The 27,880-nt window shown below is 38.7% G+C and overlaps 1 protein-coding gene across 2 annotated transcripts in view; it reads left to right on the top strand.

The window, feature by feature from the left end:
* The window catches only part of USP15 (ubiquitin specific peptidase 15), a 75,409-nt gene that overhangs the window by 19,379 nt on the left and 28,150 nt on the right, over positions 1-27,880 (top strand). The window contains exons 4-9 of one of the 2 annotated variants that reach the window (XM_054988376.1): positions 1,292-1,418; positions 2,961-3,106; positions 6,935-6,996; positions 17,126-17,209; positions 22,808-22,952; positions 24,038-24,211. In XM_054988376.1, coding sequence (XP_054844351.1) covers positions 1,292-1,418; positions 2,961-3,106; positions 6,935-6,996; positions 17,126-17,209; positions 22,808-22,952; positions 24,038-24,211 — 738 coding nt within the window. The remainder of the gene's footprint in view (positions 1-1,291; positions 1,419-2,960; positions 3,107-6,934; positions 6,997-17,125; positions 17,210-22,807; positions 22,953-24,037; positions 24,212-27,880) is intronic. The other variant, XM_054988375.1, reaches the window with a different exon arrangement.

Here is a 27,880-nt window from a genome sequence, read left to right as displayed (position 1 = left end):
GATATCTGATGCAGTTTTAATTAAATCCATTAAGCATATGAGACAGTAATAATTGTATCAATACTTGATCTGCTTTCCTTTCTAACCCGCCCCTAACTGTAACCAGGGCTGTGTGTATTTTGCAAGTAAAAACAATGATCAAATGTCTGTGCTACAGTAATTTATAATGTGACAAAAAGATCTGAATTAAGCACATTTGCTTAATTATACAGCAATTGTATAGCTTTTACTACTTCACCTAATTCTCCTTTTGCTACTCATGGGAAGGAGCATATGACTCTACTGCAAGTTTCTGAGTCTTTAGATGTCATCCACATACCAGCAAGAAGTGTGGCTCCAAAAAAAGTGCCAGTCAAGATCCTTAGGAAGCTGAATTCTAAACCAAACATCACATTTTGCAGCTTTCCAACATTTTTATGGAATCACAGCATACACACAGCTCTGATTGTAACCTTAGCAATGGCAGTCAATTATTTTTTACCATAATACATGATAATGTTACCAGTCCTACTACATATACAGTGGGAGGAGTGCATACAAACCTAGTTGTGTTTGCAACTTCTATAAAATAAGTTCCATTTCTCTTAAATGTCCAAGGTAAGTTCCTGAATACTTGGAACTTTTGTTAATATGCCCTTCTTGTTTAGTGAGTGTGTGTTCTCTCTGTTGGTATAGCATATGACTTCTAGCAGTTATTTGGTACCGCCTTCTTTACCATATTTGTCTGATGTATCACATATCAGGCTGATGGCTATTTTCAGGACAGTCTACATGGCTGACTTGTGCAGTTACAGCATAGAAGATCATATGGAAATATAAAAGAGGTGATTGTGAATATTCTGCTTACTTCAATTTGCAAGTTTTGTCAGTTGTGAGTAACTTATGATAAAGAGCAAATTAAACATTGTTTTCTTAGTTAAAGCTGAGCATTAAGATATTTGTTATTAGAAAATCAGCTAACCAAATTGGCAGTTCTTGCTTATATAGACTGTTTTGCTATATCTTTTAACCTTATATTGCTTCTTGGGTTACTAGTAATTTACTGGGAAAATGTCTTAACTATAACTACATTTAAATCTGAAAAGAGCTTCTTTATCACCTACTGTGTGACCTTTAATCGCCATCATAACAAGTTTTAGATTCTTTTAAACTATCAAACTATAAAAATGTAGCTAGCCATTGGAATAGTTAATATTTTATAATATTACCTTCTAAAACTATGTTATATGCTTTGACGGATTAAAATATCCTACTCGAATTAATAATCCATTTTGATCTGTTTATTTTCCAGGTGGTTGAACAGGGTATGTTTGTGAAGCACTGCAAAGTAGAAGTATATTTGACAGAATTAAAATTGTGTGAAAATGGAAATATGAACAATGTTGTAACAAGAAGATTTAGTAAAGCTGACACAATAGGTATGCTGACTGTCACAGTTTTAGGGTTATAAAGTGGTCATGCTGTGTCTTTCAAGCCTGATTTTGGTCATTTTAATACACAAACTTCAGAGCTTTTTTATCATAAATGAAAACAGTTCAGGTATCCCTTTAGGGAACATTTACTTACATATGCTATTAAGAAGCCCTAGGTGTTTCAGTACTGCTTTGCCAGATTCAGCCTGGAAGAAAGTGATACTCTTATAAAATATGTTTTCTCATACCATCACAATAGTTATAGAATTATAGAATCATAGGATCATCTAGTCCAACCCCCTGCACAATGCAGGAAATTCACAACTACCTCCCAACCCCACACACACACCCAGTGACCCCTGCTCCACGCCCAGAAGATGACAAAACACGGTCAGAATCCCTAGCCAAACTGGCCTGGGGAAAATTGCTACCTGACCTCAAGGTTGCAATCGGCATTACCCTGGGTGTGTAAGAAGAGGCTACGAGAACCAAGCACTGATGTAACCTTTCCTGCCCTCCCTGTCATGATCTGCCTATGTTTACAGAATCAACATTGCTGTCAGTGGCCATCTAGCTTCTGGTTAAAAACCTCCGAAGAAGGAGAGTCTACCACCTCCCAAGGAAGCCTGTTCCACTGAGGGACCACTCTGTCAGGAAGTTCTTCTTAATGTTTAGCCGAAAACACTTTTGATTTAATTTCAACCCATTGGTTCTGGTCCGATAATATTACATGTGCTTTAAAAAAGCTTCCACTTTCATTCTCCCTGATGCTATGACTTTTGGAAGCGGGAACAATGTATAAATATAAATATAGTGCATAGTTTACATTCTCAGTACACAGTCATCATTTTTGTTTGGTCATAGTTTGAGGAAAATTTTCAAGCTTTAGCTTCTAAACGTACATGAAAGGATGCCAGTATCAGAAAGCTAACTGTAATGCCCTAAATGTATCCATTCAGATAATCCAGGTGTCACACTGGATCTGTCATTATGCAAAGGATGCTCACGGTCATGCTTTCCTTATCTCGAGTCATCCTCCCCTCATCTGTGTTGCTAATGAAAGGCTATAGCTGCTTTTTACATTGTTATATTTAAACCACAAGCTACAGTTTGTACTCTTTCCTGAAAAGAATAGTCTGGAATCCTAGTTTGCTGGGAAACATGGAAACAACAGTTAGTGGTTGGGTATAATCAGAAACTGTTGTTTGCCACTGGAATCTTCATCAGCTTTCTGTGGCAGAAGAGAATGTGAGCCCAAGGATCATCTTGCCTTGCTTAAATAGTAACAAATCATGGTGGTGATTGTTACTAAATATTGCCCACTCAATAGTTGTCAAGATGGACCCATCCTGCTTCCACTCCTATTGCTTGTTCTTACTGCATGCATAATATTCTTGTTATATAGGACAGTTTGCCAGATATGGTCTCCATATATAATATCACGTATTGAGTTGCATGTAGATTTCTATCTTCTGTAATGACATAAACGTAAATCAGTGTGTGCCTATTGCAAGCTGTACATTGAGAGTTTTATTTCTGTCAATATAGATACAATTGAAAAGGAGATAAGGAAAATCTTCAGTATTCCAGATGAAAAAGAGACCAGGTTGTGGAACAAATACATGAGTAACACATTTGAACCATTGAATAAACCAGACAGTACAATACAGGATGCTGGTTTGTACCAGGGACAGGTATGAGATATTATGTATGCTGGGTTTTCATATCCTGTTCCTGGGTGTTCATATCCTGTTTATATTTTATAGTGATGGTACTATTTCTATACAGGGCACAATTTTCGGGGTGTGATTAAAATTTTCCATTTTCTATTAACTGCACAATGAGCCAACTTTCTCTATCTTTTCAAAACAGATAGGTCAGAATGCAGGGAAATTTAAGTTAGTTCCAGACACTTGTTCTGATGGAGCAGGCTCCTGCTGGAAGGGGAGCAATTGGTGGTAAGTGCCAATGAATATCTCCAAGGCACAGGGCATTCTGCTGAAAAAAAAGCCACTTCCACCAATGGAGAAGTCTTTTGGATGGGTGGAAGGCTTCTTGCACCAGAGGAACAAGCTGGCATAGTGAAATAAACCATTAGGATCCAATCGAATGTAACTTATGTGAACTTAAGGGGATTTGGAGCTTGCATTTCTTATAAGTAATAAGTAATCTCCTAACTACAGTTTTTTTGTATCTCATAGCCAAATTATTTTGAAACAGAGTGTTGATTTGAAATCAGTTGCTATTGCGTTGTCTGCTATTGAAGGAAAGAGGGGAAAGTGAAAAATACACCTATCCCAAGATCTAACTATATCTGAATAGCTCTTTACTGTTACCACATTGACTACCTGTAGAATGATTTATTTCAGATAATTATAATGGAATACATAGAGGTCATTTCTGTCTTTTCTGACTGCCATCTGCTCTCTAGATCTGGAAATATTTGCATCTGTAAATATTGTTTGTATGATTAGAGTTCCACCTAGGGGTGTGCACTTTGGGTTTCCAATCTGTAAAGATTTGGGATATCCGAATCGGGGCCAGCATGCCGAGGTTAAAAGTCCCCTTTCCTGCCACTTGCAAGCGGCAGGGCAGGAATCCCCCCACCCCCCAGCCCCACTTACCTTGGCTCTGCTGCTGCTGGTGGAGACGGCATTGGCGACAGCATTGTCTCCAGCCCTCCCTGCCACCCTGTGGGGCCGCGGGGCGGCAAACGATGCGGAGAAAGCACGGGGTAGCGGCCATTTGAGGGGCAAGAAGGGCCGGAGGAGGTGGCTCCGGCCTTCCCCGCTGCCCTGTGACCTGCTGCAGTTCCAGAGGATGTGGTGCGGCTGCAGAGGAGCTGGCTCCAGGCTGTCCTAGCCTCGGGTGGGCCGCAGCAGCGGCAGAGTCACCAGCTCCGGGCTGTCCCAGCCTCGCGAGTGCCGCCACCGCCGCCCAGCTGATCACCCTCCCCCTCTTTCTGCCAGCCAGGTAAGTGGGTGGAGGGGTTGCCCCAGGGGAGGTGGGGGGGTTGCTCCCCCTCACTTCAGTATGCTCTGAATCTTTACAGAGCATACCAAAGCGAGTAAATACCAGAATTCCAAAGTGGCTTGCCGCTTCGGAATTCTGGTATTTTTGAATTTTTTACCCGCTTCGGGTAATCCGGAATCTTTTCTGGATGCACACCCCTAATTCCACCAATGCATACAGGAATGTTAACTGATGAGATAGTTTAGACTTTTACACAGGCATAAAAAGAATCTGTGGTTCAGGAGTTAAATAAAGTTAGGGGAGAAAGAAATAATAGGTTATTTCAGACTTTTAGAGGTGGGAGAAGGAATTAGTTCATATTGTGTCACTGTTTGAATCAACATTGATAGGTTTTTTTCAGTAGGAGTGAAGGATCTAATTCTGAACTATAAAATTGAAGGATCTAATTTTGAACTGTGTCTTTCAAAATTTGATGAATGTGAATGGTTCCTCCTATTAAAATCTGCAAAATTGACACGCATACACAGCCCTGAACACTTTTATCAATATTGCTGGGTCCTCAAGGCATCAGTTTGAAAACTTTGAAAACACCAATAACTCAGGCAGCAGGCATAGAGTTTTCCTGCTACAGTTTGCCTTCCCCTCCGCAAAAAAGTTGTTCATTAGGGTTAATGGACCCTCAGGAACAGCATTTGCTGTGGTAGAGAAGGTGAGAGGAGAGCAGTTGGTAGAAAGTATTCTTCCGCCTCTTGTGCAAACAGAAAATGCTTTAATTGAACCATTTCATAATCAGTTCTGCATAGGTTACCTGTTCTTTCAGCCTTTCCTATTCTAGCAGGCAATTCAAAAGTGAAAAGCAGGCACACAAAGGGGCACAAAATTCAAAGCGTCCAAGTCAGCTGAAGGGCCTGTGAAGCCATAGTCTTGCTGTAGTCAGTTAATTCATTTCAATTTATTTTACTTTTAATGCAGTTCTGGACTGCAGCCACTAGGGTGCAGGGAATGCAAAGCACAGTAAACAGCGATAGCTGTATCCACTCACTGCACCGTTCTTCAAACATTACGACAAGAAGACTTTCCTGTCATGAGATGCTTCAGAGCTCACAGACCAAGACAGGATTGGGGCAAGGCAAGACCATCAAGAATATCTGATGGATGTTACAGTAATTGCCAGGCCACAGGCTCTTAGCGAGGTGGTTGTTTCTAGCCATCCATTGCCCTTTTCCTTTTCTTCCACCCAGCTCCATAGTTTTGTCTGCCCAGCTAGATTTTGCTAAGCCCTGTTAGTGTTGTAGCAAACCTTTCCTTCTTTTTTCCTTCATTTCATTCTCTGCCCTTCATGATCTGCCTTCATTTCTCTCTCTACCCCCCACTTCTAATCCCCCCCCCTTTTTCAAATCTTGGTCAACTCCTCCTAATCTCTATCCCACTTGGCAACTTAGAATGTACTTAGTATAGCAGCAAACCATTGCTAATATTATGAATAGATGCAGGGGTATGATGGGGGATGTCGGCGGTCAAGTTAATATTTCCCCATGATCTATCACAGTAGTAGAAGGACGTTTCCTCCCCACCACCCCCTTTAAGTGCATGGAAATGAGATGTTAATCTGATTTAGTGGTTGTAAATGTGGAACAAAAGTTAGGACACCTTTCCTATTCTTTAATTACGTTTTAAACACTGTTAAGGTAGTGGGTTATTATTATTGTATTAATGGGCTATCTTAATACCTCTCTGTAAGAGCTACTTTTCTACTGTAGGCATAGAGCTTCATGTTACGTGACAAACATGTTTTAAGAAGTTAGCAAAATAAGACCCAGTGATCCCAGTACTTCTAATCTAGCACCACTACATAATTACATATCTTACTTAAAGATTTATTGTGACATGAAAAGTGTGGCTCTTGTGCTCATTGAGTTGGTACTAATTATTATAGGAGACAAATTCAATTCTTGTCCAGATTAGGGTACATGGGTGTCAATTAAAAATAAAAACAGGGATAACTTCATTACATGGCTTACAGTACCCTTTAATCCAGTGAGATGTAGTGCTAGAGAAAAGCTATGCCTGGGAGAGAATGCCAGCCTTCCCTTGCGTTCTTGAGTCATGATTCTTCATCAGGATACAGGAATGACTATAAATTAGTCACTTAAGTGGCAAGTGAATTATCAAAGTTTGTCTCCATATTTTTGATTGCCTTACCTCACTGGTGAAATCATTTGGATGGAATTGGAAAGGTTTGAACATATTTTTATTCATAATGATACCAGTTTCCTTAACCAAAATTGCTCACATTTTCTTTGCATAATTACCTCCTTATCAAGTACTTCTTTTCCTTCCTTCCTTCCTTTTAAAATTGATTTAACTAGGGATAAGGTTATGTTTTAATTTTAAATAGGAAATAATTTCAGTAAAAACCTTGAGATGCTGACTGCTGGCAATAACAGACCTTGCACAGTTTGCAGATGTTTCAGTGTCCAATTGATGCCTTAAACTGTTGGTCTTAACCTGTAATAAAGTTGGGCTTGCCTCTCTTTTTATTTCTGTAGGTGTTAGTGATAGAACAGAAAAATGAAGATGGAACATGGCCAAGAGGCCCTTCAGCTCCTAAGTAAGTGATAAAACTAATGCTCTCCTCAATGTAGCTTCATGAAATTACCCCCCCCCCCACCCCCACCCCCAAGTTATGGAGAAAATATTCTTACCTTTGCATTTGTGTGCTTTTCCTCTCAAGAACTAATATAATCCTAATTGTGTGAGTGTACAGGATCAAAATCTTTTTTATTTGTGGCATGCATGATTTTCTGCAGACCTACAGTTTAGTCATTATTGTAAAAGTAGGCAATTCTGGTCAAACATTAAAATCTACTATTTGGGGAGGATTGCCACTAATCACTGCTTACGTTACTATCCTTTTGACTTGCTTTATTGTAGGATTAGTAATGGGAGTTCTCCTTTTCTAGATTGGCATCATAGTAATACAAATGGGTGACCCACAAGGACTTGCAGGGAGCATCTCATTTCACCCTTCCCCACTGTGTCCTCTTTCCTTTCCCTGCCCTCCATTGCTTCTCCTACTTTTCCTGCTTCCTTCTCTCCTTCCCACCTGCTTTTGTCTGCCCCGTCTTCAGCTTTCCCTCCTTTCCACCGCTGGTAGCGTCTTCCCTATGGTCCAGTTGCTTGGTGCCAGTTAGCCGAGCCCAGTTGCATGATGGAGCCCGCAAGGCAAGGGATACTTCACTTTCCCCTATATTCCCTTCCCCACACTATTTCTTCTTTTCCTCCTCCTGGTAGCCTCCATATGTCCACTTTTCCTTCAAACCCACTAAACATCTTACTTTTTATCTCCCCCCCCTCCCATCTTCATCTATATTTACTAATTTGATGGTGGTGGAGAGTGCCCTCAAGTCACAGTTGACTTATGGTGACCCCTGGTGGGGTTTTCATTGCAAGAGACTAACAGAGGTGGTTTGCCCTTGCCTGCTTCTGCAACCCTGGTCTTCATTGGAGGTCTCCCATCCAATTACTAACCAAGGCCGGCCCTGCTTAACTTCTGAGATCTGACGAGATAAGGCTCACCTGGGTTATCCAGATCAGGGTATTTACTAATTTACTTCATTTATATATTGCCTTTCTCCACAGTGGGGACCCAGAGCAGCTTACATCATTTTCCTTGCCTCCATATTATCCTCACAACAATCCAGAGAGGTAGCTTAGGCTAGGAATGTGTGACTGGAACAAAGTCACCAGTAAACTCCTAAAGCAGAGTGGTGAGTCAAACCTGGGTCTCCCACATCCTCCTCTAAAACTCTAACCACTACACTACACTGGCTTTAGTGTGTGAGCTGCTGTTGAACAGTAGCAAGCAACCAGACCTTGGGTGAATCATGAAAATCATGTGGTATCAAGTCACCAGGTGATTGCTTCTGGGCCTGGCCCCAATGAGAGGTTTTCAATGGCCGCAACAGCCTCAGAACATCTGGTTAAAGCTGCAGGTGGTGGTCCTTTGGTTTCTTTTAATCCCCAATGGTGTTTTTTGTTTGTTTGTTTTAGATTTCAGATTTTTCTGCAAACCTTTTTTTCAGATGTGTAGGAAGATATGTCTTGTCTGTTCATGGCTCTAGTCTCTAGATTTAAGTATTCACAGATCAGGGTCGCTTGGCTATTAGTATATAAGATGATTGAATAAAGACTACTACTATGATTTATCATCTTTAGTTCCATTCTCTGCCCATAGGTACCCAAAGCAATGTACAGTTTTAATAGCCATAAAATACAAATTCACAATAAAATCCAATTAAAATCGCCCATACACAAAATAATTGTCTGCCTACCTTAAACGCTTCTCAGAAACAAGTCAGTTTATTAGCCTTTATCCTGTTCATAACTGTGGCCATACACAAGAAATCTGCTACCACCCAGATGTAATGAGAAGTATAGTTTGGCTTACTACCACATTGATCATACTGCGCTCCAAAATACCACATGGTGTCTCCTGTTGTGTTGCACTGGAGGCAGGGTGGAACCTTGCAGTACTTCACAGTTTATATCTCTTTGGAAAGAGCTGCTGTGGCACAATGTTGTCCTTAATGGGATCAGATGAATGACATCACGTGCCTTATTCTGTTGATTGCCCTGACTTACGTTGTGTGAGCCCTCTTGTCTCAAAGGGAAAGGCATTTAGAGTCTGCCTTTCCCATTGAGACAAGATGCTATTTAAACATAAATACAGAAAGGAAGACTGTTTCTATTCCAAATCCGGTTTGAACCCTGATAGACCCTCTAAGAGTTCCTGAGGGTGGCCTACTACTGCCTATTTGAACAACTTGCTCAATAAAATTATTGGGAAAGGAACAGATTTGCTGATTTTAAAAATTCATAAAGATTTCAGTCACAACCTAATGATATACCACAGCAAAGCTCTTTGAGGTTTTTAACCTGGCTTTATTATTTGTTTAGGATTTCTGTTTGCTATGTTTAATGTTTATCTTCCTTTCCCTCCCTCCCCCCAAATTTCCCAAATTAAAAAAAAAGGTAGAACATTGTTCCAAGTGTACAGATTAACCTGTCAAAAACTCCACTGTTTCTTTATGACCAAACAGGAATTTGAACCAAAGTTTACTTTCAGTGTACACTGCTGTACTTAACTGGTCCTAAAATATTTCTTATATGTCTTGTTTTACAATATGCATTCAAACCTTGTACAGCAGCTACTATGAAGGTAAACATTTGTAGCCAACAGATTTAATCCAAGCAAAGTAGTTTCAGACTTACCTGAATTATTCTATAATTCCACCATTGAGAAAAGGAAATGTTCAGAAGATGGTTAAAAATCGGGGAGCAGGCAGGAGGTGATTTTTGTAATCCTGAAGCTATAAACAAGAAATGCTCAGAGTGATATTTCTATATAGAATTTTGCATAATAATGCTACAAGTAATAATAGAATAAACAGGGATTCAGTATAGGCTGAAAAAAACACAATTTAGACCTTGTAAAATATGCAGAAACATAATTTTATTCCTTGAATAATTTTAAACACTTTCCTTAAGTGGCAGAAAACAATACCTTTGCTTTTAAAAGAAGTGCATGTCGTTTGTAGTATCAGTTAAAATTAAACTAGCATGGAAATCAAACTGGATGGTTTTTCTGTTGCATCTTTCAAGGATAGCATTAAGTGCTGTTAAAATCCATACTTTGTTTACCCTTTTTTTAACTCCTCCTGAACTCACTTTATACTGAATTCAATTTACCTGGTTTTGTGGTACATTTGGCGTAATTTGCCACATCCCTCTAATATACTCTATGCTAAATTAGACGTTCATACAATCAGACTTTGACTCCATCTTTAAAAAAGTGTTCATTTGGGAATAGCATGAGCTTACCTTTGCATTCATAGCTCAGAAAATTATAACCTTGAAAATGCAGACAGCCCTGAAACTACAGTTTTATATTGCTTTAAACCCTTAAATCTTGCAATCAGAAAACATTAAAGATAATTCTGATAAGCTGTATACTGACTCTTCCCTGCGCACCCACACAGACATGGTCTTATACATCTTCAAAATTCACATGAATATCTTGTTTGGAAGCCTCCAACCATTCCACACATAGGAAGCATCAGAAATCTTTAAGCTTATTTCAGGTATGCGGGCTTTCTAGGCACATGTTGGATGTATTTTACTACAGAGAATCCCTTACATGCATATTGCAGTGATGGGAGCTTGTGAACTATACAGCGTGGTTGTTCTGGCATATGCTTTCATTAATACAATACATTCTTGTGCAGTACATAATGTAAGTTTGATTCCATTAAGTTTTACCTGTATTCTCCCCCCCACCCTTTAGCCCCTTTAACTTTCCTTATTAATATCTTCATTAATTGCTATATGGTGTCAGTTGTTTCAAAATATTCACATTTTCTTTTCAAAGACAAGACTGTGTTTCTCAAATTTTAGGTTAGCTGATAATGAGGGGAGGTGGATGACTTCCTCAGGACAGGACGGTGTCATAGCTCAGGAGCTATTTGCCATGGTGGGGAAAATTAATTATTGAAGTCTGTCATTAAACAACTGATCATTGTAAAGTGTCTGCTGTGAGTGGGAAACTTTTCAGTATGAGAATTAAACATAAATGTTACCTTGGAGCCTGGCTCAATAACAGAACAAGAGTCAGATGGAGGAGAAAGAAGGCCTGATAATAGCTGCTGCCCTCTGCCCCCAGGAAAAATACACATGTTCTCCTGAAATCTCTAACATGACTAACCAATTTAAAATGACAATTAGCTTCAGAATCAACTGCAGTCCATAGGAAAAGTTGAGGGAAGTTTCTCCAAAGCTTCTAGAGCTATCTAAGACAAACCAGCAAGGCAATTGCCTTAAATATGATACTTTGAGTGGTAGCAAATCTATGAGCTGCTGTGAACTCAGATCTCGAAACTAGAAATTGCAGGTTGAACTTTCATATCTGCAGTGTTCCAGAATAGTGGGAGAGAAAGATCTATCCCGATTTCTTGTAAAGGGGTTCACGAATCACTTCTCCGAAATCCTGTATCTGAAAAGGAATTTGATAGACCTCTCTTGCCTGCACCTGTAGGAAGATCCCTTTCTAGATAAATTATAGTGCACCTTGCAGCATTTCCTTCTGAAGAAGCTTTGTTCATAATCCAGTTAATCAACTTTAACAATGTACCAGTTGCAAAATCAAGAAATAATATACACTGACATGCATTCCACCCTTTCATAATGTGATTCCATGCTGCAAATACAGCTTATCATTGATGCTATTATTTCAGGTTTATTGTTCACAGAGGAAGCAGTTGTGGACTGCAGCTATTCTGCAAGAGACTTGGGAAATGCTTACAAATCTGAATATTTCACAACCAGCTATTTTAACATGAAGATAATTAGTTCATCATTTTGATAGACTGATAAACTGCATAACTGGCTCAGGAAATTTAGAAAGGAAAAGAAACTGAGATTCAGAAAATCAGACGTGCAGCCTTTCTTTCCAGGTTTTCCTGGATTATCAATGCTATTATTCTCTAATATTTGTCACAAGCCGTTTCTAAACACAGTACTGTTTTAGGTGCAACAAATCAAGGAAATTATGCAAACACAAAAGTTTTAGATAAGACTATATATTCTATTTAATATCTTGCAATATTCATAGTTTACCTATGAAAGTTAACTGAGCTGCTGCCTGTTCTTGTGTACCACCAGCCTAAATTGCTCATCAGGACATCTCTGAGTTCTGGTTTAAGCTTTGGGACAATTCATTTCTTTGTTGTTGAGCTTCAGGTGCCTTTAAGTGTTCTTTTTTGTTGTTGTTGTTCCATAATGTGCAGCTTATACCCCACTTTTGTACAGAGGCTATACCTTAATCTTCTTCAGCTGTTCTTAGAGATTATATTATACACAATTTGCTAGCTTATTCATTTATGGCACTATTAATATAATGTTGTTTAATGTCATGGATAATTCCTATCAGAAGAAGAGTTGCTACTACAATTAAGAAAGAGAAACCTGATACACTTTTTATGCAAGAGTCACATAAGTGAAGCCAAGATGAAACTTGTGAAAGATCCTTGCTTTGGAATACATTATATTGCACTAGGGTATTCAAAGTCTAGAGGAGTTGCCATTCCCCACCCCCCCCGCAAAAAAGGTTAATTTTGCTTACAAAGAAATACTTGGATCCCAGAGGCAGATAAGTCTTCAAGAGTTTTATTTTAATCAAATCAAATAAACTTTCCTTGATAAAAATATATAGACACTCTTAATCAAAAATGGTGAAATCTTTAAGAGAGGAGACTTAAATAGATAGAACTGATACCGTCAATAAAAATGACACATATCAAAGTAATAATTGTTTCAGACAGTGCTGCAGCATATGTTGCCCTGCATTGGGTAGATCAACAGCCCATATCATATTCTTTATGCTTCAACCCCTCCGTGCCATTAGATAAGCTTTCATTAGGAATGCACCCTTTAATGCCGCAACAGAAATGCATCTTCTGACAAGATGGTAATTGACATTTTAGCTTGCTGATGTATTATGTTTAAAAATCTCCTTACTACGTAATTGTAAATTTTATCAATTCATTTTCATTTATGTAGCAGTGTATTATTACACTTGGGCTGCTGAAACAGCTGAAGATGATTATGTTGCGTACTTGGTGGGCACAGTAATGAATTAAAGATTCACTGGCATAAAGCCTTGATTAGTTGAAATGGTGTAACTTGCTTAATTCACTGCACATTATGAATATTGGAGAAAACTTGTTTTCTCTCATCTCTACTCATCTCTGGATTTAGAAGAGCGAATTATTAGATTTTCCAAATTTCTGGGTGTTTTTAGAGGGATTAAACAAACCTGTCGTTTCCTCTTCTATTTGCAGCTTCAGTAGAACTTCTAATTACAGTTATTTGGCAAAATTCAAAATAAAAGAATCTTTCATTGTTAATTAAAGACATGTCTCACACCTCTTTGCTGATGACATGGCATTTAGAAAAACCTAAAGAAATGATTAAAATATTGAATAAATATGAAGAGACAACAGGTTCAGCAGGTTCCGATTGATAAATTGGAAAGGCTCATATTTAGATATAACAGGATATTAGAACAAGAAAAAAATCATGTCTTGAACTTAATGTTCCCTTCTCATTGAAGTCAAAGGAGGAAATATCATGTAATTATTTTCTATTGAAATCATGTGGAGTTTATTGCAGTTGTCTTTATCTGGGCTGTGTGGTCATTATGTGCTCCTTCCGATAAAGGAGAACTATATGAAAATGCCAGTATATTCTGTACATAAACATGTTATAATATCTGTCAGATCGAAGGGAACTTTGGACAAACTTTTGTTCAAATATGATCATACCCAACCACTACAGTCATCTTCAGAGATCTTGCTTCAGATTTCTCTACCATCTGAGGCTATGCAAGTGGGAACCAAAGAAAAGGCCTTCTCAGTAGGGGCACAAACATTTATGGAATTCCCTCCTCAGGGAGATTCAGCTGTCCTCTTCTGTCATTGTCTTCCACCAGTGGGTGAAGTTTTTTCTACTTCTTGGTATTCCTCCCTGATTCTCATTGACTTTCCATTCATGTGTCTATTTATTTAAATTGTTTTGTGTGCGTGCGTGTGTACACACACACATAAGTGCATGCATACCTTTTGGCCTTTACTTCTTAAGAGTTTTTTGTTCCTGAGCCATTGCGCACACTGCTTTCATGCTACAAGTCAAATTGATCTTAAATATTACAGGACTATTAAAGCCACTAATGTGTGGGGTCATTTTATGATCTCTAAAGAAATGCTACTGGGAACTGGCTCCATGATAGGGTGTAACTTTTACAAAATGTTAATGTAGTGCAATTGTGGAAGAACCCCCAGGAGGATAGGGTGTTGTCAAGTGGTCCAATTCTGGAATCAAGTATATTAGTATTAAATCTTAAGTAGGTGCAGGATCAGCACCTCCTTATTGCCTTCTATGGAAGCGTTAAAAGACTTACCAGAGTCTGCCTGCGAGCCTGCCTGCACTGGAGCTACTCAAGTGTGTGCTGGGTGTTGTTAGTAAAGGGATTTCTTCATTTGTTTCCCTGAAATTAAGGGGTTTCTGTTTTGCTTCACCTGTGGCAAGGGAGTGCTGTATGCCTGGTTCTTCCCCCTTCAATTAAAGCCTTTATCTAGCCAAAGTGTCTTGCCTCAAGTGAGTTTTCCCCAAATCCTCAGAAGAACCCCTACCTCTCTGGCAGCACAGTAAACTGTATGCATACAGACTTGGTTTATATCATTTCAGATTACCTATCCTAGCTAAGTATCATCCCCTCTGAATAGGAGCAAATCCCTAGGTCTCAAGCAGAGAAACATCTTCCCCGCACCTGGAAGGGGCTGCTTCTCATCTCAAAGTACCCAAATGAGATTAAACTGTTGAGTTGTTTTAAGTGGACCATAGCAAGATAAAATAATATTCTGTGCAAACATATTTGTGCTTTTGCTTACATGGTTTTTTTTAAAAAAAATTGACCTGTTGTGTGGGTATGTAGAGCGAAATATTTTAAGCTGCTTTGATCAGAGAAAAGGGGGTTAATGGTACCCAAATAAATAACCGAAGGATCAAACACTCATGTTAAATCTTAAGAACAGCGTTGTCTGGTGACCTGTGTTGCATTTTATTTCATTTGCATAAGGATTATAAGGTGGTATTGGGCTAGTATTTGGTGGGGAGGGAGGATGTGTCGTCATGATGACCATTGCTCTGATTCAGCTAAACTAAATCTTGTGAGTATGAATATATGAAGCTGTCTTATACCCTTAAATTTTATGGTAAATGTACTGGCTAAGTGCTGTAATAAAGAATACTACTACTACTGCTGTCTTCTACCAAGTCAAACCATTGGTCCATCAAGTTCAGTATTACTGTACAGTGATTGGCAGCTGCTCTTCAGGCCTCTATGCAATGGTCTTTCCTTGTACCCTGCTGAGATCCTTTAACTAGAGATGCTAGGGATTGAACCTGGGTGTGCGAACCAAGTTTTCAGTCCCTACGCTGTAAGTTGGTTCCTGCTGTTCTGTAAAATCGGTTTCATGATGATGTGATTCATTCTGATTCTTTTCTTGCTTTTCATGTGGCACCAGTAGGAATTCTCAGTGGTATCAGGATGTTCTGTATAGGCATTCATTTTTGCTCTCCCCGTATGGAATAGAAATAATAGATTATAACACGCAAGTGAATGCATGATTTATATAGCTTACAACATGCATGTGATGAATTTTCTGTGAAAATAATTTATAGACTAATGGCTTGTCCAACATTGGTTTATGAACCTTTTCAAAGGTATATTATCACCTAATCTGGCAATACTTCAAAAAGGCTACAAAGATAAATTATTTTATATTAAAAAAAACTTTACAGACTTCTGTGGGATTTTTTCCACCTGTTTGATGGTAATTGCTCTTTTATAGATGAGTCTTAGTCCAAGCTATGTTGTTTGTTAGGGCATGGAGGAAGACAACTGCAACTGAATAAAATAACTTAAACCAGCACATAGGATGGGAATGCAGTTTTGACACATGTTCAATGAAAAAATTAGAATGTGACTGTTTCATAATGGTAATATTGTCATGATACAGCATTTCACTAAATGCTGTTGATAGATTGAAAGCCCTCCTCAGATGTTGAGGGCTTCATGGTACTATCATGGTAGATCACATTGATTTGTTTAGAATAACTGATATTTTAAATATTGGGTATTGAAAATGAACAGTTACTGTTTCCTCTTTGCCTGGGAGAAAATCCGTGATTTTATCTTAATCGACATTGTTGGCGTCATCATGCTTTCATATAATAGCAATATAAGGCTGTGTACATTATTCTAGCAGGACATGTTATTTTGGCCAGCTAGCCTATCTTATCAGTTTTAACTTTATGATCTTAAGGAGCTACTTTTCGTTGGCTTTAACTTTATTGACTGGATGAACTAAGCAATAGCTTTTTATTTTTTAAAAGTCTGAATGGTAACTATTAGAATGTGAAGCATGTATAATAATCCTTTTGTGAATTTGTGGTCTTCTGTCTGTCTCTTGTTGTTGCAAGAAATGATCTTAAATGTTTAGGGCCTTTGCAGAGAGATACTTGGAAATTCCTTGCAACTGGTGCACTTCTTTTTTTAACTGGCTTTGGATTAATTATTAAAATTAATATAAATTTTCTTTTGAGGCCTCTGAAAATAATGTATTTCATAGACTAAGTATTTCTGATTGTCTGCTGTTTGGTTTTAATATGGTAGACTGTTCTGCAAAATCTTAGTATTGTGATATTTTATAGGTAATAAACTGGTGATTTTAAAGTGCTGTTAAATCTGCTTTCAGAGTGCTTTGACAGTATTAATGTGCTGATGCCCATCCATATCTAACTTTGAAAGATGTTAAAAGCATCAAAAAGCAGAAAGCTGATTTCCAGATAAGATATAACCGTTGTCTGTGACTAAATTCCTCAATAGTGGCTTTGCCTGGCTGCAAGTGTTTACTTTTTCTGTGAAAAGTGGTGTGAGCAATTAAAATGAGATGTTTTTAAATTTGAGGTTGAATCACTGCTCTGGGTGTTTATTGCTCTGATCACAAACATTTTTTCATACTTATTTACATACATTGTTCATCTGTTAGATTTTCCTTTTTCATTATTAATTTTGCAATCTCAGCATTTTTATCTAATTTAACATTTTCATATTTTTAAAGGTCCCCAGGTGCATCCAATTTTTCAACTTTACCAAAGATCTCTCCATCTCTATCAAATAATTATAACAACATCAACAACAGAAAGTAAGCAACACATCTTAAGAACTTTTAATCATCCAAGTATGATTTGGAAAGAAGATTGTTTTAAAATTTTACATACATAAACTTGGATGGACTTCATTATTATGCAAGCGCAGTGATGCCAGGACTTAATGGTCTAGACTCCAGTGTGTTGAGAGAAGCTGAAAGAGGAAAATCATTTTTGCTTTCCTTTTTTTTTTAGTACAATATCTTATCACAGGCTGACTTGGGACTATTACATTAAAAAAGATTAGCAAGAGTGGCCAGTATGAGACAATATTCATGTGATTTACGGGTCAGGCTGTCCTAGCATTTGGTAGATTTTGGAGTTCAAGATCACATTTTGTGACATAAGGAAGCATTGAGATTGCATATCAGGGCAAGAAACAGTTCAGTTTAATCCATTATTCACTTTTTTAAAAAGAAGAATACTTCTATACATTTCCCTAACAACTATTTTCTATAGTAAAGGATCTATTAGTTTATCATATTTTTGTCTTAATGTATAAAATATGTAATGCCAATTCCCTTTGTTTTCTGTAACCTCTTGCCAGTGTGAAAGTCTTTATTAAATAGTACTGATAGAAAAACTAGAATAACAGCAGAAAATCCATCTTTGCCATTCAGTCTTAAAATCTCAGCTTGTGGCTATAAATTAAATGTGAAAGTGTATAGTATTCAAAAGTAATATAACCACTAAATATTTTATACAATATCTTCCAGTTAAATACTGCATTTATGAGAAGGGAGTTTTCGTAAGGGGTGAAGTGGCACTTGTGTTTCTACTAATTGTGAGTAGCCCCAACTCTCTGTTAAACAAATACATGTATTTAACTGCAGTCTATCACTCTGTGTGTGTGTGTAGTAAATACAGAAAAGTTATATTTCCATTGTATATGAGCAGTCTAACTAAAGAAAAGTGATCTTATCCTTTCATTAGAATACTGATAGTCATTATGTTAATTGAAAACAGAAGCGCTGAAACTATGGAATGGTCACCACATGCTTAAACCTTGTTTTAACATGAAAACTGTAAATTTTCAGAATCAGCAGAAATGCTTGTACAATAGTGTGTGTGTGTGGGGGGGGACTACACAGGTTTCATAGAACTGTCCAGCAACAAAAAAGCAATTACTAATGTTTTTGAAATTTCAAGATAAAAATACTTTGTAGAGAAGGGTTTTGGGATTTGGTTTTAGCTTCAAATATAAGCCCTCACTTTAAACTTTTAAGGACCTCCATGCATTTTCTCATCTATATACATTATGTTCTAGTATTTTGGTTTTAGTCATTTGTAAATTGTAGTTCTGATAATTGTTTTCTTCACCTGGTAATTAATTATGAAAATATACTCAGTCAGTGCCCAGTCAGATACCAAGTTATGGACAAGGATACAAAAGTTCTTGTGCACACATACAAAACCTGTTTCACAGTGCAGTCATGTGCCGAATTACTCCAGGCTAAGCCCATTAAAATCGATGGTCATAAACTTGAATAACTGTACATTGAAATGCAGTAGTAGCTTTCACTCCATATCCTAGGTGACTACTCCCAAAGGCCTCTGACTTTGGGTCTCACCACATGAGACAAAATATACTCGAATTATAAGGTAATTCAAGTGTATGTTATAATTCGAGTGTACTTGAGTGTAATTCAAGTGTATTTTATCTCTTGTGGTTTGAGCCTTTCAGGAACAGTTTTTTGGGGGGATTACTAGAGAATGTGATGGGTTGGGGACCAATAAGCCCAACTTTATGTGCATAATTTATGATGAACATAGCAAGAATAATGATGTAAGCCACTTTGGGTCCCCATTGGGGAGAAAGGTGGAGTATAAATGAAGAAAATAATTGTTTTCTCTGTTGGAACTATTTTATATTTATATTCCATAGGTATAGCCACATGAATTCATAGGGATCCCAGACCCCCTGTGGGGGCGGGGGATCCCCCGCCCCCATTTCCCACACCCTGCCCCCACTTACCTGAGCAGTGGGGGTCATGCACCTTCCTTGCACGCTCCCCCGCGGCACGCTCCCATGTGCCACAGCCGCCAGGATTGGGCCCATTTTGGCCCGGATCGGGGCTGCTGTGGAGCATGGGAGCGCTCCTGCGCTCTGCAGCGCTCAAAACAGGCCTGATCCACAGCAAAACGGGCCCGTTTTGAGGCGCTGCAGAGCACAGAAATGCTCCTGCACTCTGCAGCGCCCCAAAATGGGCCCGTTCTGCCATGGATCGGGCCCATTTTGAGGCGCTGCAGAGCACAGGAACGCTCTTGTGCTCCGCAATGCCCAAAACAGGCCCGTTTCAGCACGGATTGGGCCTATTTTTGAGCCGCTGTGGATTGCAGGAATGCTCCTGTGCTCCACAGCACAGCAACAGGCCCATTTTGGCATGGATCAGGCCCATTTTGAAGTGCTGCAGAGCGCAGGAACACTCCTGTGCTCTGCAGCGCCTCAAAAACAGGCCCGATCCGCTGCAGAATGGCCCATTTCCGGCGCTGCAGAGCGCAGGAGCTCACCGCAGTGCCCGAAAACAGGCCTGCGCAGAGGCCACGCGATGACGTCACTCCTGAAGTGACATCATCGTGCCTGTGGGGGCGTGCACATGCGCTCTGTGCAAGCTCACCCCTCTCTCCCCAAAGATAAGTGCCAGGCCCCTGTTCCCCTCAAGGTGGTTGAGGGGGCCTGGCAACCCTATGAATTCATCCGTGATATAATGCTCTATAGCACACTGTGATATCCATACATAGCTGTAACTTTTAGCAGCGAGGGTTGAAGCACATATGCTTTTGAATCTTTTTTTCCCCTTGAACTCTTAAAAGTACAGCATTATGGAAGCTGTTTCTGTCCACTTGGTTTTGTGGCTTTAAAAAAAAACCCTCAAACATGAAATAGATGTTTTCTATGTTTGTTATAAATTTTTATTGTAGTAAGTATAAAATAAAATTACTCATTAATATTTTCACAAATCCATCTAGAAAAAGAAGAAATCAAAGATGTGTGCAAGAACTAATTTAGACAGCATAATTTCTTTTTAATTTTCCAAAGATCTTCTGAATAAACTTCTGAATAAGATATACATATATAAACTATAGATTAACATACAGTTGTATTTCCCTAAATGTGTCCAATATTCATTAGTGAGCAACTAATATGTTTTTTCCAGATGTGTTTTCTACTAATGATGATGAAACAGTTGTCCCTGTAATAATTGACTGCTTTAATAGGGTGATATGGCTATTGAGATAATTTCACTTAAAGAAAAAGTAAGACTTTTTGAGCAGCTGTGGTACTTTTTATCTGATATTTTATTGGACATCTTTTTTATAAACAGAAGAAAAGGACTGGAAAAATTAGATTCTGTGTATAGCAGCATGAAATCTAAAGATCACATTTCTGGTTTCTGACTAGCATTCTTTCCATATTTGTAAATCTATGGAAATATTAATTTTGCCAAACATACCTGATGATTGCCATTGCCATTAATAACATGGATATTTCCATACTTAAGTTTGATTTCCTTATTAAAGAGATTCAGGATCACCTCTCTACATTTTCTAAAAAAAAAAGATACAAATGTCATCCTTGTCACACATGTATCTTGTTTTACAAGCAGGTATTGGTATGCCCTTTCAGTATTATGAGCTCTCTCATGCCCTCGAAGTGCTTTCCCCTGCATGAAAATTCTAACATTTTAGTCAGCCTGTAGATTAAGCACGAGGGAGAAAAGGAGTGTTTAAATGTTGGATTACATAATACTTTATCATATCCTATTGAAATACAGATTTGAAGTTCAAATTGTGTGGCCCAAAGCAGATGGGGCTGTGTCCAAGGGTAAAGAGGTTAGTCTTCTAAAATTCCATATGCATCTCATCAAATAAACAAGTTTGTTGACCCATCTACGTATAACATTCCCATGCTAGTGTGGTACTTATCCAGGCTACTGCTAGTTGATATATTAATGCTACATGCAGATGGGCCAACAACACATGGCAAGTGCATTTAAATGTGAGAGGCTGCATACGATATGATACATGGATAAATGCTTTACCACTGTATTTGCTGTCTCATCTTTTTTGGTCCTCTGTTCTTTGGTGATTCAAGTGCTTTCCTAAAAAAAAAAAAAGTATACCAAATTAAACTGAGACTGTTCATCTAAGGGAATACTCTCTGGTTTACTGAGTTATTTTTAACATTTAAAACAAAAAGAAAAACACTCTTCTATTTTCCATCAGAGAAGACCAAAAAAGCCTTCCAAATTGTATTTACTGTGGTGGTATTACTGTTTCAATTTTGTATACGTACTAAGATAGCAGCACAGTGATTTATCCCTTGTTTTAAGGTAGTGAAGCAGTTACACGTTCCAACTCTTAACAAAAGTTGTGTGCACTACAGTACAACTCACAAAGTTGTTCTATCAGCAATCTTTATATGTGCACCTTCATACCACAGGCTGAAAAAGGCTGCATGGCTGCAATTCTGATCTCAGTTACATGTCCAAATTACAAAAAATATGGCATTTAAAAATATAACTTGTTCTATAGACCTGGTTGCAACAAAAGTTGTGTTAGTTGCTGTACAGTCTGTGGAATCATTGGGATATTTGTCCTAAAAGAGAAATCAACGTTGTTATATTCAGTTTGTAAGTGGCTTACAATAAATATATATAAATATACAAGTGGTTTACAATAAAACAAGCAAATTATACCTTCCCCATTTCTAATATTAGTTCCCATTGCTGAGTGAACATTTATCCCAAAATGAGAGGTCTTTAATGTTATAAGAACCAACCAGAGAGAAGCCTGACTAATTAGCAAACAACTTTTCTATGTTAGGAGTGTGTTATTTCATGTCAAGGCAGGCCAATAATAAAGCATGTTAAGTGCAGCCTGTAGAACATATTAGGTTGAATTCTTTTGAAAAGGTCAGAGCATGTCAGGTGTGAGCGACTTTTGCTGATTTCCCCCCTCCTGTGGCAGCCTTCCCAACTTGCTACCCATGCTTCTTCTGTCTGCCAGGAACAGCATTTTTAGGGGCATTTCAGGCTGCCACAGGAGGGGAAAGGCAGAAACCATGCTTCCATGCACAGAAATTTTAGGCATTGTGTTACATTTAGTGTCTTTTCAGACTGCCTTCTTCTGCGGACTTGACTGGCCTAGAGTAGTATATCTAACAATTCTCGGTGTACCAGGCCAATGACATCATGGTGGACTTGGAAATTTTGGCTGTCATCTATGGCTAAAGTATAATTATTCTGCCCCATTTCTATTGTATTCATTCTTAATTATAGCAAATTGTAAAAGGGACAGAATTCATTGTTCATGGTACCCTAAGTCTGAGTGCGTGAAACTTGAAGGAAGAATGAATGAGCTTGTGGGCCTACTCTTGTTAATCAAGAGAAAGGACAAATCTGACAGCCTGTTTTAGTGTCACAAAGTATGTTTGAAGAGATAATAAGGTGTTGAGAACTTCTTTGTCGTTAACTCTGAATTTAATTTCATCTGCATGCTCAGTTAATTTAGACAGCCATTTATTTGTCTTAATGTATTGTATGTACAAAAATCTTATTGATCGATCTTGCAACTTTTTATTTTTATTTCAGTGTGAAAAACTCAAACTACTGCCTGCCCTCATACACTGCTTATAAGAATTATGATTATTCAGAGCCAGGAAGGCACAATGAACAGCCTGGCCTTTGTGGTCTAAGTAACTTGGGGAATACATGTTTCATGAACTCAGCAATTCAGGTAAGTATTTCAGGGTTGCTTGAACATCCTTACAGCACTAGATTTCATTGGAGGATCATTCACTGGAACGTGAGAACTTCTGGAGGAACACTGTCAAAATTACAGACTTGTGCATTGCTTTATATGGGAAAGTTAAGTTCTTATTGCTGTTCTGAGGTACTTCACACCAGTTTCAGTTTCAGATGGGTAGCCGTGTTGGTCTGTAATAGAAGATTTGGGTCCAGTAGCACCTTAAAGACCAACTAGATTTCCAGAGTATGAGCTTTTTGAGTCAGAGCTCCCTTTGTCAGATATGAGGAGTAGAAAAATGAAGGAATCCTTATAATCCAGGCAGAGGGTCGTAGGGGTATTGTAAATTAGGGAGTCAGGAAGGTCTCAGAAACTCATATGCTGGAAATCTGGTTGGTCTTGATAAAACCCTGGGGGATCCATTGTTCTAAATTTGCAAATAAACTCAATTTCAGGAAATGTGAGATTGCAAATTTGGAACAATGGATCCCCCAGGATTGAACTGGAACATAGGTTGTTTCTTGCACTATGGATGCTAAATTGTCTTCACTTCATATCCAAGCTCTATCAAGCAAAGTACAACATTTATTGTAGACAGTTTCCTGACTTTCTAATTTACAATACCTCTCCCACTCTCTAACTGGATTATAAGGACTCCTTCCTTTTTCCATTCCTTGTATCTGACAAAGGGAGCTCTCCTCTCAAAAACTCACACCCCAGAAATCTAATTAGTCTTTAAGGTGCAATTGGAATAGAATCTTGCCCTTCATTCCAAAAAATACTGCGTAAAATCCTGTTATATAAGACATCTGTAGGAAGATAGAAACATTACTAGAATCCCGCTGGGTTTTATTTTATTTTGGGGGGTCTGATTGTCAGAGGGTAATGATACAGTACAGGTGAGAAAATGGATCGGCGACTTGGTTTTACAGCAACGTATAGTGCTAATGCTGTGTGAAGTGTATGAAAGTAAAATGGAAAGTTGATAGGAAACCATGAAAATGGAGCATGGAGTTGAACAGCTAATGTAAATACTGCTTGTTATGCACATACATTTTATCTGCATCCATTTGCAGTGTCTGAGCAACACTCCTCCACTCACAGAATACTTCCTCAATGATAAGTATCAAGAAGAACTGAATCTCGACAATCCATTAGGAATGCGAGGCGAAATTGCCAAATCATATGCAGAGCTCATCAAGCAGATGTGGTCTGGAAAATACAGCTATGTCACTCCAAGGGCATTTAAGGTAAGTACAAATTTGAGTGGAGATACAACCATTGAAAACAAAAACTGGATGTTGAATTATCTGTTTAAAAGATTCTTGAACTGTGCAAAATTAATTTTTTGGAATTTTGGGAGGGCAGCTTAATGCCATTTTCTTTTAAGATCTGTTCTTGTGTCATTCTCTTTGGTTCTTTTTTCTTTTCTTTTTTTGCTCCACTAATTTTTATTTGAGTCTCAAGTAGATGTCTGTTTCCACCTGTAACAATTTTTGTTCTATTTACAACCAACTCATCAAAATCTAGATTGGGAGAGGACAGCAGACTGAAGCATCTGCTCAGCTGCCCATTTTTCATCTCTTAGTGATTCTGTCTGAATTTGTCCCTTCCCTGATTTACCACTACTTATTGTCACCACAATATACTTATAAACCATCTTGTCTTGAAGGTGGCATAGGAAAGATGAGCTGATCAAAGAAGTCAGTCTGAAAAGAGCTGGAAAAGCATGTATTTAAAGCCGTGAATTAGCCTGTTAAAAAGCACGGAAATAAGTTTCTATAAACCTAGTTTTGAATCTGAACCCTAGTTTTGGAAGTATTTTTACCGCCTTGGGCAGTATCTTTAGTGGAGAGGCCATTCATAAACACAATTAATGTTCTTTTCTTAAAACTATAGTTCTGTGTTAGCTAATGAAAAAAATATTGGCCTTGTTGAGCTTGGTCGAAAATTTGAGTACTGTAATTTGTTCACGTGGGCCATGGTGTTATAAACTTGCTTTTATCTCATTACTTGTGTTTTTACAGTTTGGTATTTTATAAATGCTATTTCACTATTCTAGTTTAAAACCTTTTATAGACTTGTTTTTGTACTGTTAACAGTCCCAAGAGACCAAACACAACATACTTTTGTATAATTATTGGTTATTTTTTTATTCCACGCTTTTCCTCAAGGAGCTCAGGGTAATCATGTACATGGACCCCTCCTCTTTCATGGTGGTTGTTATATGTGATGGTGACAGTCTCAAGGACACCTAGTGAGCTTCATGACAGAATGGATTTCTAGAAGCAATCACAGGGTTGGAAGGTACCTCTAGGGTCATCTAGCCCAACCCCCTGCAAAATGTAGGAAATTCCCAAATACCTCCTCCCCCCACATAGTGACCCTTACTCCATGCCCAGAAGATCGCAAAACTCCATCAGAATCCCTAGCCAAACTGGCCTGGGAAAATTTGCTACCTGACCCCCAAGGTTGTGATCAATCTTACCCTGGACATGTAAGAAGGGGCCATGAGAACTAAGCACTGATGTAACCCTTCCTGCCCTCCCTCTCATGATCTGCCTAAGTTCACAGAATAAGCATTGCTGTCAGATGGCCATCTAGCCTCTACTTAAAAACTTCCAAAGGAGAGGCCACCACCTCCCAAGGAAGCCTGTTCCACTGAGAGACCACTCTAACTATCAGAAAGTTTTTCCTAATGTTTAGCCAAAAATTCTTTTGATTTAATTTCAACCTGTTGGTTCTGGACAACCTTCTGTAGCAGTGGAAAACAACTCTGCTCCATCCTCTTTATGACAGCCTTTCAAGTACTTGAAGATGGTTATCATATCACCTCTCAGTCGTCTCCTCTCCAAGCTAAACATACCAAACTCCTTCAACCTTTCCTCATAGGACTTGGTCCCTAGACCGCTCACCATCTTCGTTGCCCTCCTCTGGACATATTCCAGCTTGTCTATATCCTTCTGAAAATGTGGTACCAAAAGCTGAACACAATACTATAGGTGAGGTCTAACCAGAGCAGAGTAGAGCGATACCATTACTTCACGAGATCTGGATACTGTACTTCTGTTGATATAGTCCAAAATCACATTTGCCTTTTTTGGCTACCACATTACACTGCTGACTCATATTCAGTGTATGGTCTTCTAAGACCCCTAGATCTTTTTAACACATACTACTGCCAAGACATGTCTCCCCCATCCTATACTTATGCATTTGATTTTTCCTACCTAAATACAGAACTTTACATTTATCTCTGTTGAAATTCATTTTGTTTGTTTTAGCTTAGTTTTCCAGCCTGTCAAGATCATCTGTATCCTGTCTTCGACCGTATTTGTTACCTCCCCCAATTTAGTATCATCTGCAAATTTAAGAAGCTTTTCCTCTATTCCTTCATCCATGGGTGTGATCTGTCAACCAATTACAGTAATAGGATCCAAACCATATTTTACCAACTTATAGACAAGGATATTATGTGGACCCTTATCAAAAGCCTTACTGAAATCGAGATAAACTATGTCTATAGCATTCCCCCTGATCCAGCAAGGTAGTAACTTTCTCAAAAAAAGAGATAAGATTAGTCTGGCGTGTTGTTCTTGAGAAACCCATGCTGGCTCTTAGTAATCACAGCCATCTTTTCTAAATGGTCAAGTACTGATTGTTTGATGATTTGTTGTAAAACTTGTCCAGGTATAGACAGTCAAGCTGACGTGTCTGTAGTTACCCAGATCCTCCTTCTACTCAGTGCCTTCTGCAGATACCACCCTGCATTTGGACAAAATCAACATCTCCCCGCACACATGCTTTCTATGTAGTGGCCCCGACCTAATGGAATGGCCTGCCTGAGGAGGTCAGGAAAGCTCCCACTCTCTTGGCTTTCTGCAAATTATGCAAAACTGAAATACTCAGAAGGGATTTCTACTAAGATTTCAGGTGTCAAGATTACAGTGCCATAAGAAATAGGCAGGGACAGGGTCTAAATGCTATGCTATTGGTTACTCTCTGCTGATGTAGCTGATGTAATAACTTCTGCTGGGGAGTTTCCATGCTGTTAAACATCCCATGGAAATTAGTTGTACTTTGTTTCAGATAGATTTCACCTCTGTGCTCAACTTTATGCTTGTTTAAATTTTTTCTGCTACCATTCCCTACTGTATTTGTTTTCTCTGAATATCATAGCCCTTGTTCGTTATTATACTTTGCTCAGCAAGAATGTCCTAGCTATTGATTATATATCTTCACTCACACTGTGTAATCTGCCTTTGATCTCAGTGAGAAAAGAGAACTATAAATAAATTATCGTAATAGTTTAGTATCCTAACCAGTACACCAGGGTTGTCAGGATTAGCAATTAACTCTTCCACTTGTATAACAGCAAGGAATTAAATATTTATCAATAATAGTATTTGTACTAGATAAGAAGACTTTTAAACTGCACTTTGAGCTTTAATAGGATTGGCTGTAGCTATTAGGGGTGTGCACTTCGGGTTCCCGGTTCAGGAAAAAACCTGAACCGGGCCCGATTTGTAAAGATTCGGTATTTCCGAATCGGGGCCAGTATGAGAGCCCTGAATCGGAAATACCGAATCAAAGCTTCCTGAAGCAATTTGGATTGCTTTGGGAAGCTTTGGGGGGTTAAAGGGTGCCCGCCCTCCCACCACCACCCCACTTACCTGGGGCAGTCTTCTGGCGACGGCAGCGGCCACGGCGTTCGCTACCACCTTGTCGGCCGCTGCTTCAGCCAAATGGGATTTAATTTTCACGCTGGCAAACCCGTTGCCACCTCCTGCCGGGAGTTTGGAAATTCTTACAACTCTCTGGTTGATCTTGTTTTACTGCCGTGCCTTATATTTGAGTTTTGAAGAAGAGAACATTAAAATGGTTGTTGTGAGTTTTCCGGGCTGTATTGCCGTGGTCTT

Source organism: Eublepharis macularius, chromosome 9 (genome assembly GCF_028583425.1).
Source record: "Eublepharis macularius isolate TG4126 chromosome 9, MPM_Emac_v1.0, whole genome shotgun sequence".
Lineage (NCBI taxonomy): Eukaryota > Metazoa > Chordata > Lepidosauria > Squamata > Eublepharidae > Eublepharis > Eublepharis macularius.
The sequence above is the reverse complement of the archived record's forward strand: the minus strand, read 5'-3'. Positions and strand labels throughout refer to the sequence as shown.